Source organism: Nerophis ophidion, linkage group LG08 (genome assembly GCF_033978795.1).
Source record: "Nerophis ophidion isolate RoL-2023_Sa linkage group LG08, RoL_Noph_v1.0, whole genome shotgun sequence".
Classification (NCBI taxonomy): Eukaryota; Metazoa; Chordata; class Actinopteri; order Syngnathiformes; family Syngnathidae; genus Nerophis; species Nerophis ophidion.
The window spans coordinates 59352429-59366171 of record NC_084618.1 but is presented as its reverse complement, the minus strand read 5'-3'; the positions used below and the strand labels follow the sequence as shown (position 1 = coordinate 59366171).

Genomic DNA, 13743 nt, shown 5'->3' with positions numbered 1-13743 from the left:
ATTTTACATGAGTTATTATTTGTAAAAACATGGTGCAAAGTAATTCATGAGTTGTTAAAAAATGTTATTGGCTAGCTAGTTAAAATGGGATATTGTGATTTCACAAGACTGTCTTAGAAGTGATTATTTGAAAATGTTCAATTTGAAAAATGTGCACTTACAGAAAATATAAAAATAAAGTGGTGCATATTGATATTTATCTGTTTCTATATATATTTATTGTGAGAAATCTTAAGATGATCAGTGTTTTTACGAAGATAAATATCATTAATTATTAATAATAACATAGAGTTAAAGGTAAATTGAGCAAATTGGCTATTTCTGGCACTTTATTTAAGTGTCTATCAAACTGGTAGCCCTTCGCATTAATCAGTACCCAAGAAGTAGCTCTTGGTTTCAAAAAGGTTGGTGACTCCTGATATAGATGTTCCATCCATCCATCCGTTTTCTTCCGGTTTTTCGAGGTTGGGTTGCGGGGGCAGCAGCCTAAGCTTAGAAGCCCAGACTTTCCTCTCCCCAGCCACTTCGTCCAGCTCCTCCCGGGGGATCGCTAGGCATTCCCAGGCCAGCCGGGAGACATAGTCTGTGCAATCTACTAATAAAAGTTTCAATCAATCAATTAAAAACGTGTCCTGGGTCTTCCCCGTGGCCCTCTGCCGGTCGGATGTGCCCTAAACACCTCCCTACAGAGGCGTTCGGGTGGCATCCTGAGCATATGCCCGAACCACCTCATCTGGCTCCTCTCAAGGTGGAGGAGAAACGGCTTTACTCTGAGTTCCTCCCGGATTACAGCGCTTCTCACCCTATCTCTAAGGGAGAGCACCGCCACCTGGCGAATAAAACTAATTTTGGCCGATTGTACCCGTGATCTTGTCCTTTTAGTCATGACCCAAAGCTCATGACCATAGGTGAGGATGGGAACGTATATCGACTGGTAAATTGAGAGCTTTGCCTTCCGGCTCAGCTCTTTCTTCACCACAACGGATGGATACACAAGACTCCGAGGTACTGGAACTCCTCCACTTGGGCCAAGATATAGGGTTACAGAACAAGAACGCTATTGGGTCGCCATAAGGCGCCCCGTATAAAGGTTCATAATAATAAAGGTTTATAACCGCCCCCCCCCCCAAAAAAAAACATTAGATTTTTCACTATGCAGCCTGTTTTTTTAGACGTTTAAGTAATTGCTACTCATCTATTGTACTTAAAAATGAAATTAATTACATTTTAAATAAATTGTATTTTCGATCATTTGATTCATCACACTCGAAGATGACGTGTTTGCGCTAAATGTTAAAGACAATAAATTAACATTATTATGCAAAATTGCATCTGAGTATAGTGTGTTTTTCTACTTCCTTGGCTGAAATAAAAGTACAATAAAAATAAACAAAGCAAGGGATTTAAATGTCTATTTTTTTGGCTTTTAAAGTACAGCCCAGAAAGTGCATTTGTTTTCTGGAAAACTCCATTGCAGACCATGAAAGGTAATGGAGGGGGGTGTCAGACACCCACCCCCCCCAAAGAAAGCAGCTGATAGGAACTTCTCCCAGCTTTACTATAAATAGCCCACAAGGCCCTTTTCCACTGCAATACATGTGAGCAACACACTCACCAGTTCTTCTTTCCCTTGTACATTTTACTCACAGCATTACAATGAACAAGCCCACAATTGTCAGACCAGAGGAAAGGTAAGGGAAGCCTTTGGATATTTCAAACTTTACGTGTACTTTGATAACAATACTAGTTTGGTTCTCTTTTTGTTCCAACAGCCAGCCTGCACATGCAGTGTGGTTTGATAGGAAAAAATATGTCACCATTAACTTCAAGGTACAAAAACCAAAAGATGTCCAAGTTGATATTCAAACCGACAAAATGATTTTGTGGTGAGTTTTGAAAAAAAAAAAAGTTGTACTTTTTGCTTTTGTAATAGATAAGACAAGAATGGAAATGATGTTGTATGCTATGTTTGTAACAGCTGCAAGAACGACACAGATGATGTGTTCTACAATGTGCTGCACTTCTATGAGAAAGTCCTGATCCATGTATGTGGACTATGAAAGTCACTGTCACACGCATGCATGCATAAAATCTTCGTAGTATTTCAAACTGCTGTTGTTGTTTCTACTATAAGGACTCCAGAGAAAGAGTGTATGACCGCACGATCAATGTTTTGCTCAGGAAGCTGAAGCCGGATTACGCGTGGCCTCGTCTTCAGAAGGATCCAGCAAAGGTTTGTCATTTATTTATTTTTTGCATTTGCACTACTAAAGCTCACATGCAAAATATGTGCTACCCTCTGCAGCCCATTTGGATTGCTGTTGACTTTGACAACTGGAGGGATTGGGAGCATGAAGAAGACGAGGGCAGGGAGGAGTTTGAAAAATACGCAGATGTAAGCAAAGTCATTTGGCCAATATTTCTCATTAATTTTGAGTTAAAAACAAGTCTTGCTTTTTGTCAGATGATCCAAGATATGTCCACCAGTAATAAGGGAGGAACACCAGACATGGGAGATCTGAGTGATGTAAGCATGCTTTGGTGCTAAGATGGACAGTATAGTGTTTAAAAAAAAAAAAAAAAAAAAATCACTCACAATGACCACGATCTTCTGTCTTTCCCAACAGTCTGACTGAGACTAAAGCCCACCTCCCTCTACACCAGGTGTGTGCAAACTATTTCAACTGAGGGCCGCACAGATTTTTTTTTTTAGCATGCGGGGGTCATTTTGATGGTTTTCATTTTCAAAACCATATATATAGAAACACACACACATATATATATACTTTGTTTTTTTTTTGCAAAACAGGCTTGCAGGGATGATTTAGCCTCTATTTTTTCCTGGCCTAACGTATATTCGGCTCTATCCCGCTATTGAGCACTGTATGACGGATAAACTGCAGAAACCTCGACTATACATATACTTACATATATACACACACACACATATAGAATAGAGTATAGTTTTATTGTCATTATTGCAGTGAACAGGTTCAAAGAACAACAAATAGTAAAAAATAGTAAAAATAAATAGTAAATAGTAAAAAAAGATAGAAATAAGAGATTTATCTATATGTATGTAGTATATAAATCCACCCAGATGCATATATGCATACATATGAATATATATACACACATACATTATAGTCCAAAAAAAAAAAAAAATAAATAAATAAATAAAAGACAAGACACATAAGGACATGATAGACAAATTGTGCTCACTCAGTGCCTGTTTAATGCTACTATGGCTCTTGGGTAAAAGCTGTTTTATATATATATATATATATATATATATATATATATATATATATATATATATATATAACACACAGCGTGGATGGCAGCTTTATGATTTTCGTCAACATTGCAACTTTTTGTTTTGGTCTTTAAATTTCACCTGTTTGCTGTTTTATTCCACTTGTTTGTGTTTTTTAATTTAATAGTATTTTTAAAATGTGCCGCGGGCTGCTGAACACGTATAGTCTGCAAAAGCCCCCTAGGGTCATACCTTGGACACCCCTGCTATATACCTGTATTGTTCATATAAATACGTCTGTACTGTTTTTTGATATTAATGAATGGTGTTCTTTTTACAAATGTGCATTCCCACCAATGTGATTTTTCTGTCAAATGAATAAAAACAAGTGTTCTCAACCTTCAAGTCGCATTTTTTCCAACTTCCGGTCACGTCCACAAACGTTTCAGTATACATTTATTTTAACCATTGATCAACTTTTTGCTGTAAATAGCTTATACAGTACTTGTTTTATTTTAGTGTAAACCGTTTTGATGCGTATTTGTTTTCGCTTTTCTTTTTTTTGCAATAACTTATCAAAAAAAGTGGCTTTGCTTGGTTTGACCTTCCTGCTTCCCGTACCAAAATGTCACCAGCTGGCTTGTAACACCCGCAACTGTCGTGTCTTTCAACAATTGTTTTTCCAAAACACATCTTAATATGGCTTTCCAGTGTCAACGAGACTGTTATATGAAAGAGGTATGAAGACATCTTCCATCATATACTATTGGATGTAATGCTGCGGCGTTTAAAATAATGCTATCGTTGTTTTCTCTAACTGTTAGCATCGTTATAGCATGGTTGCTAACACCTGTCAAAGTATAAACTTTTTTTTTTTTTCCCAATTTTACACACCAATCGTAGTATCTCTTCCGAGATGCGGCTCTTTTTTTCACCCGAACAAATATTTTCAAATTAAAAATGTTAAATTTTGCCGACTCTGTCCCATACGTTCCGAGACACTAGGGGGCGGTACCGAAACATCAACCTGGTATAAATAAAGTCTGTAAATCAGAGCTAGGCAAATGAAGGCCCGGGGCCACATTCGGCAAGTTAAGCTTTTCAGTCTGGCCCGCCGGACATTCCCAAATAATTTTATATGATCTTTAAAGGCCTACTGAAACCCAGTACTACCCAACACGTAGTCTGATAGTTTATATATCAATGATGAAATACTAACATTGCAACACATGCCAATACGGCCGGTTTAGTTTACTAAATTGCAATTTTAAATTTCCTGCGGAGTTTATTGTTGACAACGTTGCGGAATGGTGACGCATGCGCGTGACGTCACGGACTGTAAGGAAATATTAGCGCTGCACGACTCGCAGCTAAAAGTCGTCTGCTTTAACCGCATAATTACACAGTATTTTGGACATCTGTGTTGCTGAATCTTTTGCAATTTGTTCAATTAATATTGGAGAAGTCAAAGTAGAAAGATGGCGTTGGGAAGCTTTAGCCTTTAGCCTCTCAAACACACGGGGATTCCTTGTTTAAAATTCCCGGAGGTGAAACTTTACTATGGATCAGAGCGGTCAAGCGAACATGGATCACGACCAAATGTCAACCAGCAGTTTTCGGTGAGAAATTTGTGGTAAAAAGTCACCTCTTACCGAAGATCAGCTGAGCTTGCGCTGTCCATACAGCTGCCGCCGACTTCCCTCAGAGACTTGCCTCAAGACACCCGTGGACACACCCCTCCGACTATCAGGTACTATTAAACTCACTAAAACACTAGCAACACAATAGAAAGATAAGGGATTTCCCAGAATTATCCTAGTAAATGTGTCTAAAAATTTCTATATCCGTCCCAATAATATCGCCTTTTTTTTTTTTTTTTTACTTGATTTTTTTTTTCTTTTTTCTAGTCCTTTGCTATCAATATCCTCAAACACAAATCTTTCATCGTCGCTCAAATTAATGGGGAAATTGTTTTCTCGGTGCTGGTGGCTCCCATTAAAAACAATGTGAATATGTGTGGAGCCCAGCAATTCGTGACGTCACGCGCACATACTTCCGGTAAAGGCAGGGCTTTTCTATTAGCGACCAAAAGTTGCCAACTTTATCGTCGATGTTCTCTACTAAATCCTTTCAGCAAAAATATGGCAATATCGTGAAATGATCAAGTATGTCACATAAAATGGACCTGCTATCCCCATTTAAATAAGAAAATCTCATTTCAGTAGGCCTTTAAGATAGAAACTGTAGCTGTCATGATGTGCGGTGATGTTTTCAAATGACCATAAGTCTTGAACTATACAAAATATTTCAATGGTTGGAATCTGCATGATACTATGGTAATCACAGCAGTTCAGACGAGGCTCCAAGCAGTGTGGGCGGGGAACGTTTCCACAGAGAGTTTCCAGAGCGGCCAGCCTGAAATGCGGGTGTCGGGGACAGACGCGGAAGGAGATTTTTACAACAGAGTTCTAAAGCTTTGTGATAAATCAGATATATCAGATTGTAGGTGGGGTTTTTAGTTTTTTCACGTTCACATTTTGCTGTGTTTGTTGCATTTCTGTTGCGTTTCGCTCGATTGTAAAATATGTCGGAGAGGGGGTGTGATGTTCATATGTTGTCAATATTCAGTGTTTTATCGTTCATAGTTAATATTTTAAACACTTTTTTTCATGTACTTTTTTGGTTTCTCATTCAGTAAAATAAAAATTACATTCCGTTTGTTAAGGCGGTCTGTTATAACCTTTTCAGCATTCAATCAGACATTGTGAGGTTTTGTATTAATGTTCTTAAAATTCAGATATACCAGCCCCCAGGCACATTTTTTTCCCCTAAGTTTGGCCCCTTGAGTCAAAATAATTGCCCAGGCCTGCTGTAAATTATGACTTTCTTTTAGTTTGTCACAACTGTAGCTTCGTGTTGTCCTGCGGAGCTCAAACAAGACATCAATGGAAAGAAAGAAACTGTTAAAGGCTTCACTGTGAAGCTACAAGACACCATCTTATTTCCTGAGGGCGGTGGTCAGGTGAGGGTTCTTTTTTCAAGATTTGAATGTCAAATGATATGCAAGGAGGTCTGTACTGTCTTATTGTCCTCCATCAGCCAGATGACCACGGGTTAATCGGGGACGTCCCCGTTTTGAGGGTGACCAGGCAGGGCCAAGATGCCGCTCACTTTGTGGGGTCTCCGTTGGAGGTGGGTCAGGAGGTGCAAGTGAAGGTGGACTGGGAGAGGAGGTTCGACCATATGCAGCAACACTCGGGTGAATATTAGTCTAAAGCAGGGGTGTCAAATGTACAGCCCGAGAGCCGGATCAGGCCCGCAAACAGGTATTGTCCAGCCCGCGGCATGAGTTTGCGAAGTATAAAAATAAACCTGAAATGTTTTAATGAAAGTAACCGCTGTTCTAAATGTGTCCACTGGATGTCTCAATAGCAAGTCTTTGTAGATGATGCAAAAATAACATACTGTAATTTGATTTTGATATATTTTTTTTATCTCCATAGATTGAAAATTAACACCAATAAGTTGATTTATGAACAATGTCACATCTTTCAGAAAATATAAATGACAAATTAAGTACATTTACCATTTACCACAACAGGTAATTGTTAAAAAGCATGATTTGAACAATTTCCAAATGTGCTTGTTCTATTTTTAAACAAAGAAACACATCTCAAGTTTCCTTTATTTTGAAGTTTTCGTGCCATGATTTTACCAGTCCGGCATGCTTGGGAGTAGATTTTTCTCCATGTGGCCCCGATCTAAAATGAGTTTGACACCCCTGGTCAAAAAGAGTCTGTCATATCTAGTGTGATTATAAGCTGAGTGTTTTCTGCCCTTCTTAGGTCAACATTTGATCACAGCTTTGGCTGACTCAATGTTTGGATACAAGACCACTTCTTGGTATAGTCACACAACTTTTGTAAGGCTGGGGTTGTAAAAAAACATTCCTGTTCACTTCTTATCTTACCCTATCTTTGTTCTTAGGGAGTTGGGGCGTCACAGAAGCTCCATTGAACTGGACACGGTGTCTGTAAAAGCTGGCCAGTTATACGCACTGGAGGATGTTGTGAATGAGAAGATCAGAGCCCACATCCCGGTCAATGTGAAGCTGCTTTCTGTTGACAGCCCTGAGTTGGAAAAGGTGTGTGTGTCTAAGATATTGCTCCCATCCAGTGTATAAGTAGTATTAGTATGATGCAGTTTAATTATAACCATAATATACAGCTGAGGTAGGTAGTGCAGGTGTACCTCATGTGTATTGTGCAGGTGAGGAGTCGAGGGCTGCCAGATGACCACGCGGGGCCAATTCGGATTATCGATATTGAGGGGGTCGACGCCAACATGTGTTGCGGAACTCACGTGTCCAACCTTAGTCACCTACAGGTAGTACCTAATGAAGTGTTCATATAAACATCAGAACTTCTGTTAATGCTGATTGTTATTCATGTCAAGTTACAGTACTTCTATTCAAATAACCAGTTTTTTTATAGGGGTAAGTGGTGTGGTGTTCAAAAGGAAAACCGCTGGGCTTTATTAGCACTGGGTCCAAAAAAACATTGGTATAGGCATTTTTTTCTTTTTAGATATAGGTTTTAATAACTGTATACGTTTGCAGCATCCTGCAGCTTTACTCCTACGTGCACTTTAAAATGTTGGTTGTGTTACTAAGCTGTGGGTGTGAACGCTGCAACGATTAATCAGTTAAATATTTAATTTATATTTTGGTGCTTCGATTAACTGTTATACAAATTTATAAAATCCGGACCCGATTGACCGACCAAAAGTTTTACATATTTTTTCATAATAAAATGCATATAACTGTAGTGTTACATTTCAATGTTAAATGTGAGCATTTATCAGAAAAAAACATCGTGGCAAGTCAAAAAAAAAATATTTCAATAATTTTCCCAAAAATAAGCATTGAGTTTATAAAGTGTGTTGTATCAGACTACTCCATTAATCAAATGGATGGGCTACAAAAATATTGGATAGCTGCAGTCCCACTTGTATTGTTTTCAATTAATTCAGTGGTATTAATGCTGACTGAGTAGTATGCTCCTAATTAGTATTACATTGGTTGTTGCTGTGCCGTGTAATATATATGTTAATGACCTTGTTGTCCAAAAGATACACTCCAAGTTATTATGCAAGTACAAAAGCTGTATACGAGTTACATAATCAAAAAATAGTCTCTCTACAGTTACAGTCTCGTTAATTGGTTTCGGACATGACTGCGATTATTTATATTTAGTCTGAATTATAAATTGGTTATAGATCAAATATTTTCATAGCTAAAGCATAAAAACGGTTTACAACCTGAAGAAGTTTTTCAGCATTATGAGAGCCTTTTGGACATGAAATAACACCCTTTAGTAACACTTAAATTCCTTAACCCAATATAGTAATGCTGACTGAGGAGGAGGAGCCAATTAGTGGCCACAATACTCAACAGTGTTCTCTAGTGGCCAATACTACTGTTGTATTGATGTTTTGCTTCAAAATGCTAATTTTAACAACAAAAAATCCAAATAAAATCCACCAGGTGGAGGACTGCATTATTTTTGTGTTTTTTTTAAGAGTTTCACCATGACTAAAAGTTCTACTTTTAAACTTTAGCCTTATTTTTAAGTGTTTCTACTGAACTTTTTACATTTAAGGTAATCAAGCTGCTGGGGACCGAGAAAGGAAAGAAAAACAAAACCAACCTAATGTTCCTGGTGGGAAACAGGGTGCTGAAATATGCAGAGAAAAGCTACAGCACTGAGCGCTCCTTGGTAGCTCTTCTCAAGTAAGCTTTTGTGTATTGTACTGGTTCGCTAGAAAAAACAGACACTATATTAGGATATTTTGTATATTAAAACGCTAGAGGCCATTTCACATATATTTGCTTATTTTGGGGTTGCTTGACCCCCAAGGGTGAACTATATGGTGAAATCACCCCAGTATTGCATGTTCACACCACCAAACAACCCAGCCAGTTCTAAGAAGCTCAAGAATGTTAGACGGTTCAGAATATTCTATGGAGAAAAAACTGGTAATCATGTTATTTTTTGCAAAACCTTATTTAAATCAATGTGCAATAAACAAGGAAAATTTTGCTCTCAAGTTTTATCTGCAACATTTTTTTTTCACTGACAGTGCCAGTAGATATTTTTTTGTTCAACAGAACTGGACCAGATGAGCACGTCGAGGCTGTGGACAAGTTGCAGAAGTCTGCAAAGCTTCTGCACAAAGTGAGGCCACAGTTTTGCTGTCACTTTTTTTTTTAGTTAAAATGCTATTAAGTTCTGTAAAATATTTGACAGACTAACTTGAGCCTTCTACGAGACATGGCGCTCCTCATTGCTCACAACTTTAAGAATGACCCCCAGAGAGGGAGCTTTTTCAGTTTGCACAAGTAAGACCCCTTTGTCTTGACCCCAAAGCATTACGTTGTACTAACGGTTTAACTCTGACCCCCAGAAAAGAAGGCGACAATGAGTTCATGAATATCATTGCCAATGAAATAAACACACAAGTAAGAATATCAACTTGATGCTATTAGAATATTTTTTTGGTAATATTTGTGTGGTTCTTCTCAGGATACTTTAGTGTTTCTGACTGTGGGAGAGGAAAAGGGGCCTGGTTTGTTTCTGCTGGCTGGACCCAGCGAACAAGTTGCACAGACGGGACCACGGTAGGATACTCACTCCGCTGGTAAAAGTAGTTCCGTCCTCAGGCACTGATATCAAAATTGGGAAATCCTCTCCAGGTTATTAGAGCTGCTGCAAGGCAAAGGAGCAGGAAAAAATGGCCGTTTCCAAGGCAAAGCTAACAGCCTGGCACGGAGAGGGGAGGTGGAAGCTCTTCTTCAACAACACTGCAGTCAGCAAACGTCACAGGAAGAATAAATGCAGTTTTTATTTCTCAATTTATTTATAACAATACATTTCTTAAAAATCAGTTTTTAGGTCATATGTACAAGTCAATGCCATGTGTGGTTTATGTTTAACAAATCTAAATCATGTGATGGTAGTTTATTAAAAGTCTTAAATACATAAATTTTGTGTTTCTCACCTGCAACCCAAACCTGTCAGTGCTGTGCTTTAATCACTTAAGCATGTGTTCATATTTACATTTTGTGACAGAATATGTTAAATTTATGCAGGCATCCCTTCCCGCTCCAAGCCTAAAAACTACACTGGATGAAAATAATTAAAAATAAAGATCGTTTGGAAGTCACTGCGATCTTTTGTTGTTTTGAAGTTTGGCTCATAGTGGCTTCACTATCTTCATTGAGATGTAGTTCTGGAGAAAGCAGAACAAAAATATAGATACAGAACATCAGAGTAATGTTAAACTTCGGATGATTATTTTACACACAAACAATGCTGCTTACCGGTAAAGAGTACAACAGGATGGCGAGGAACAGGAGCACAATGACAAGGATGAGGATTCCGATGAAGAGGCACCTGAACCGTCGCCACACAATGAACTTCATGGTTTTACATGGGTTGGTGAACCAAAAGAAGGACGTTTCAGGGCGCCTGTTGGTCATGGAGAAGATGTGTGACTCCATTGGAATGACAAGTTTGGCAAATGTGTTTGCTTGTGTGGATTCTTACTTGGGAAAGTCCAGTTTTGGGTTCATGTTGGGTTCATCTCTGCCTTTTCCTGCAGGTTTCTCATCCACGTCCACTTCGCTAATAATTTCCAAAGTCATCTCTACTTTACCCTATATGGAACCACAAACAAGCTTGAAAAAGAAGGCACAAACTAGAGTTTTCATGGCCGCAGTGTACCACACAAGGCATCCTTTCAATTATTTATATTAGTGTCTAAACATTGGGCCTATTGTTGGGCCGCAAGTTCCCCCATAGAGGGCCACCAAAAGAAATCGGTTTTTAAGCTGCGATCCCTCAGTGGTACTTAGTTGTAATACATTATTCCACCACTCATGGCAGTAATGACAATCTTAAACCAACAGAAAAAGAAGGCTGGAGCTAATGTCATACGTTTTTAAGCACACAAATTATGACTGAAGTGGTGAAGCTGTATTTTCATTTGCACTTTAATTTTATTGACAGTTTAGTTAACAAAAATATTAATTTAGTTTATTCAAGCACAACATAATTGTAAGTGTATTTTTTGTAAGTCATTTAGAGTCCATTCTTATGCAGTATATTTGATTCGTGCTTATGCTTCTAAGCTTAAAGTTTGTGTTAAATGGGATCAACTAACTTCATATCATTAGAAAAAAAACATCAAGAGTAAGATTGCTAATTCGGTGTTAATATTTGAGTGGGCCATGTGTATATTTGTAACGGAAAAGTTGGGCACAGAAGTCAAAAAGGTTAAGAACCTCTGATTTACATGATAGAGTAGGTATAAACGAACAAAACAATAGTCTTCAAATACAATATTCACCCCCAAGGTCTTTTTTCCATCTTGCTCAATAGAACATGGCCACCAGCCCCTCACTGATTGCTGGGCAAACAGAGACTTGGCAGCTTCCGCCTTTTGTGGAGCTTCCATTTCCACATGCTCCATCATGGACAGAGAACACTTTTCGGGGGTCTTTGCAGGGGCAACCAAGTTGTGCAAATCCAACTCCAGAGTACCTGGAATCATAAGAGCATGAATAACTCTTAACTTTAATATATGAATTTGTAATGTTAAGCATGTCTTACCAAGATAATCATCCAGGGAGAATTTGTCATTGTCCCAAATCTGGACAGTCAGCTTTGGGGGGATTCTGAACTCGGTTTTGTCCAAACTCCAAAAGTGCTCCTGTTAAAAATTGATCCTTTAAGTAGCACATATAAATATATATAATGATAACATGTTGTCAGCATGGCTCACCTTCTTTGAGACCAGGCAAAGTTGCTCAGCGGGCAGGTAGTCAAAGTCAAACACGAACCTCCAGTTGAAGTTGCCATCTCCGTCTAAAGACCTGTAGTGGACATCTGTCCTCTGCTTGTCCTCTTCCATTCCTGGCATCCATCTGTCGGAGATAAGGGTTAATTCATCATTTGGGGGGAATCCAAATGTCGTAAGTTAGGAATAAATGCATTTTTTTCTCTTTACAACACCTTTAGATTTTTCGTAGATCATTTTATCAGCGCATTTTGATAAATTGTGACGCATCGCGCTATTATTGTAAAAGCTGAAAGGGGTTGAATTGTGAGGGGGGGAAAAATAAAAAAAAAAGAGCACGACGATGGCCATGTTTGAATTGGACAGAGCAGTTTACTTTCAAAAAGTGCCCCTCGAGTTCCTACCTGCCGGGCTTGCACTACATCTTACCAGACCCTCTGTTACAATTGTTTAACCATTTCACACGTTATAATAGTTACATATTTGTGATGAAAAGCATCAGTCTCCACTTGCGTCCAGCACTGACAGTAGCTCTTGCTTTGATTACATTTATTCCGTATTAGTGGATTTAAAGGTTGACACTGGGTATTTTTATTAAAAGACTGTTGCTTTTTTCTCACTTTTTCCATTCCACTTGGGTAACTGTTTCATCATATAAAAAACAGTATTTTTGAAGGGAGTGGGATTGTCAAAAACAATCAAGATTCTTTAAGAATTTTAATGTACTTTGAATACAAAAATATAGAATTGTTTTAAATAAAACAAAAATGTCAAGTTAACTTATGGTTTCTTATGAGTTCTTTTCGGGCATCAGTAGTAGAGTTGCAGTATTTTGCCTTAAAAAGGTGAAAAAAAAAAGTTCAAAGTTCCCTTTTTAGACACATGGCAAGAAATGATATTTCAAGAACAAGAAATCTAACCTGACGAGATGTTAGCCAATCAGATTAGACTTGAACTTCTGAGCATTTGATCCAACAAGTATATTAGACTAGATATTTGTTAGAAAAATATGATGTACTTGTGTGTACTCTTGAGACGAACTTGTTCCTCATAATTTCATAAAAATGCATGCAAGTTTTTAACTCTTATTGAAGTGATTCTCTGTCTCCCATCTGCTTAAAGGTTAATATGCATCTCCTGCTAATATTTATCCGTACCCTTTGACGTAAATGTCACTCATGTGCTCTCCGGTGACGCTGGTCTCGTCCAGAGTGACATCAGTTGTGTTCCAGATGACTGCGCGCAGGAAATGCCTAAAAGGAGAAAGAAGATAAGGTTTGCATTGTTGGTGGACCAAAAATGAGGACATTTCAGTGACACTTGCTTCTTTGGCTTGCGTGGTGTGATGTCAAAGGGAGGTCCGGGCACACCCATCCTTTTTGCAAACACATCCACCCACAGTTGAAGTCGTCCCTGTTCGGCCAAATAACTCGTTAACAGGTGAGACAGGTGAGTGTGTATGAGAGTCTGGACATCAAACCTGGGGCAAGTTAGGCTGAAAGCTGCTATTAAGGGTCCTGGTCTCCACGTGCTCAGGAACCAGCCCTTGTGTGCGGAGGATATGCAGACACAGACGCTCCCGGGCTGGACCCAGGTGCTCATGGATCTTCTTGTCGTCTTCTGAAATG

At 38.6% G+C, this 13743-nt stretch overlaps 3 protein-coding genes across 5 annotated transcripts in view; 2 read left to right on the top strand and 1 right to left on the bottom strand.

The window, feature by feature from the left end:
• Positions 1-1568: 1568 nt before the first annotated feature.
• On the top strand, positions 1569-3654 carry ptges3l (prostaglandin E synthase 3 like). The gene is made up of 7 exons (XM_061909137.1): positions 1569-1691; positions 1773-1886; positions 1979-2045; positions 2135-2233; positions 2306-2395; positions 2465-2527; positions 2628-3654. The coding sequence occupies exons 1-7, from the start codon at positions 1657-1659 to the stop codon at positions 2634-2636; spliced, it is 477 nt and encodes a 158-aa protein (XP_061765121.1). The 5' UTR covers positions 1569-1656; the 3' UTR covers positions 2637-3654.
• Positions 3655-3780: 126 nt separating this feature from the next.
• On the top strand, positions 3781-10480 carry aarsd1 (alanyl-tRNA synthetase domain containing 1). Its single transcript, XM_061909136.1, has 12 exons — positions 3781-3994; positions 6150-6278; positions 6356-6515; positions 7102-7159; positions 7244-7400; positions 7526-7642; positions 8917-9047; positions 9426-9492; positions 9565-9656; positions 9722-9776; positions 9841-9935; positions 10011-10480. Exons 1-12 carry the CDS (start codon positions 3956-3958, stop codon positions 10147-10149), a joined length of 1239 nt encoding a protein of 412 aa, XP_061765120.1. The 5' UTR covers positions 3781-3955; the 3' UTR covers positions 10150-10480.
• myof (myoferlin) overlaps positions 10138-13743 on the bottom strand; it is a 42035-nt gene continuing 38429 nt past the window's right edge. For all 3 annotated transcript variants that reach the window (XM_061909135.1, XM_061909132.1, XM_061909134.1), the window contains 9 exons: positions 13596-13735; positions 13440-13528; positions 13273-13368; positions 12101-12242; positions 11929-12028; positions 11666-11859; positions 10864-10973; positions 10638-10785; positions 10138-10546 (listed from right to left, as the gene is read on the bottom strand). In XM_061909135.1, the coding sequence (XP_061765119.1) occupies positions 10511-10546; positions 10638-10785; positions 10864-10973; positions 11666-11859; positions 11929-12028; positions 12101-12242; positions 13273-13368; positions 13440-13528; positions 13596-13735 (1055 nt within the window). In that variant the 3' untranslated portion in view covers positions 10138-10510. The remainder of the gene's footprint in view (positions 10547-10637; positions 10786-10863; positions 10974-11665; positions 11860-11928; positions 12029-12100; positions 12243-13272; positions 13369-13439; positions 13529-13595; positions 13736-13743) is intronic.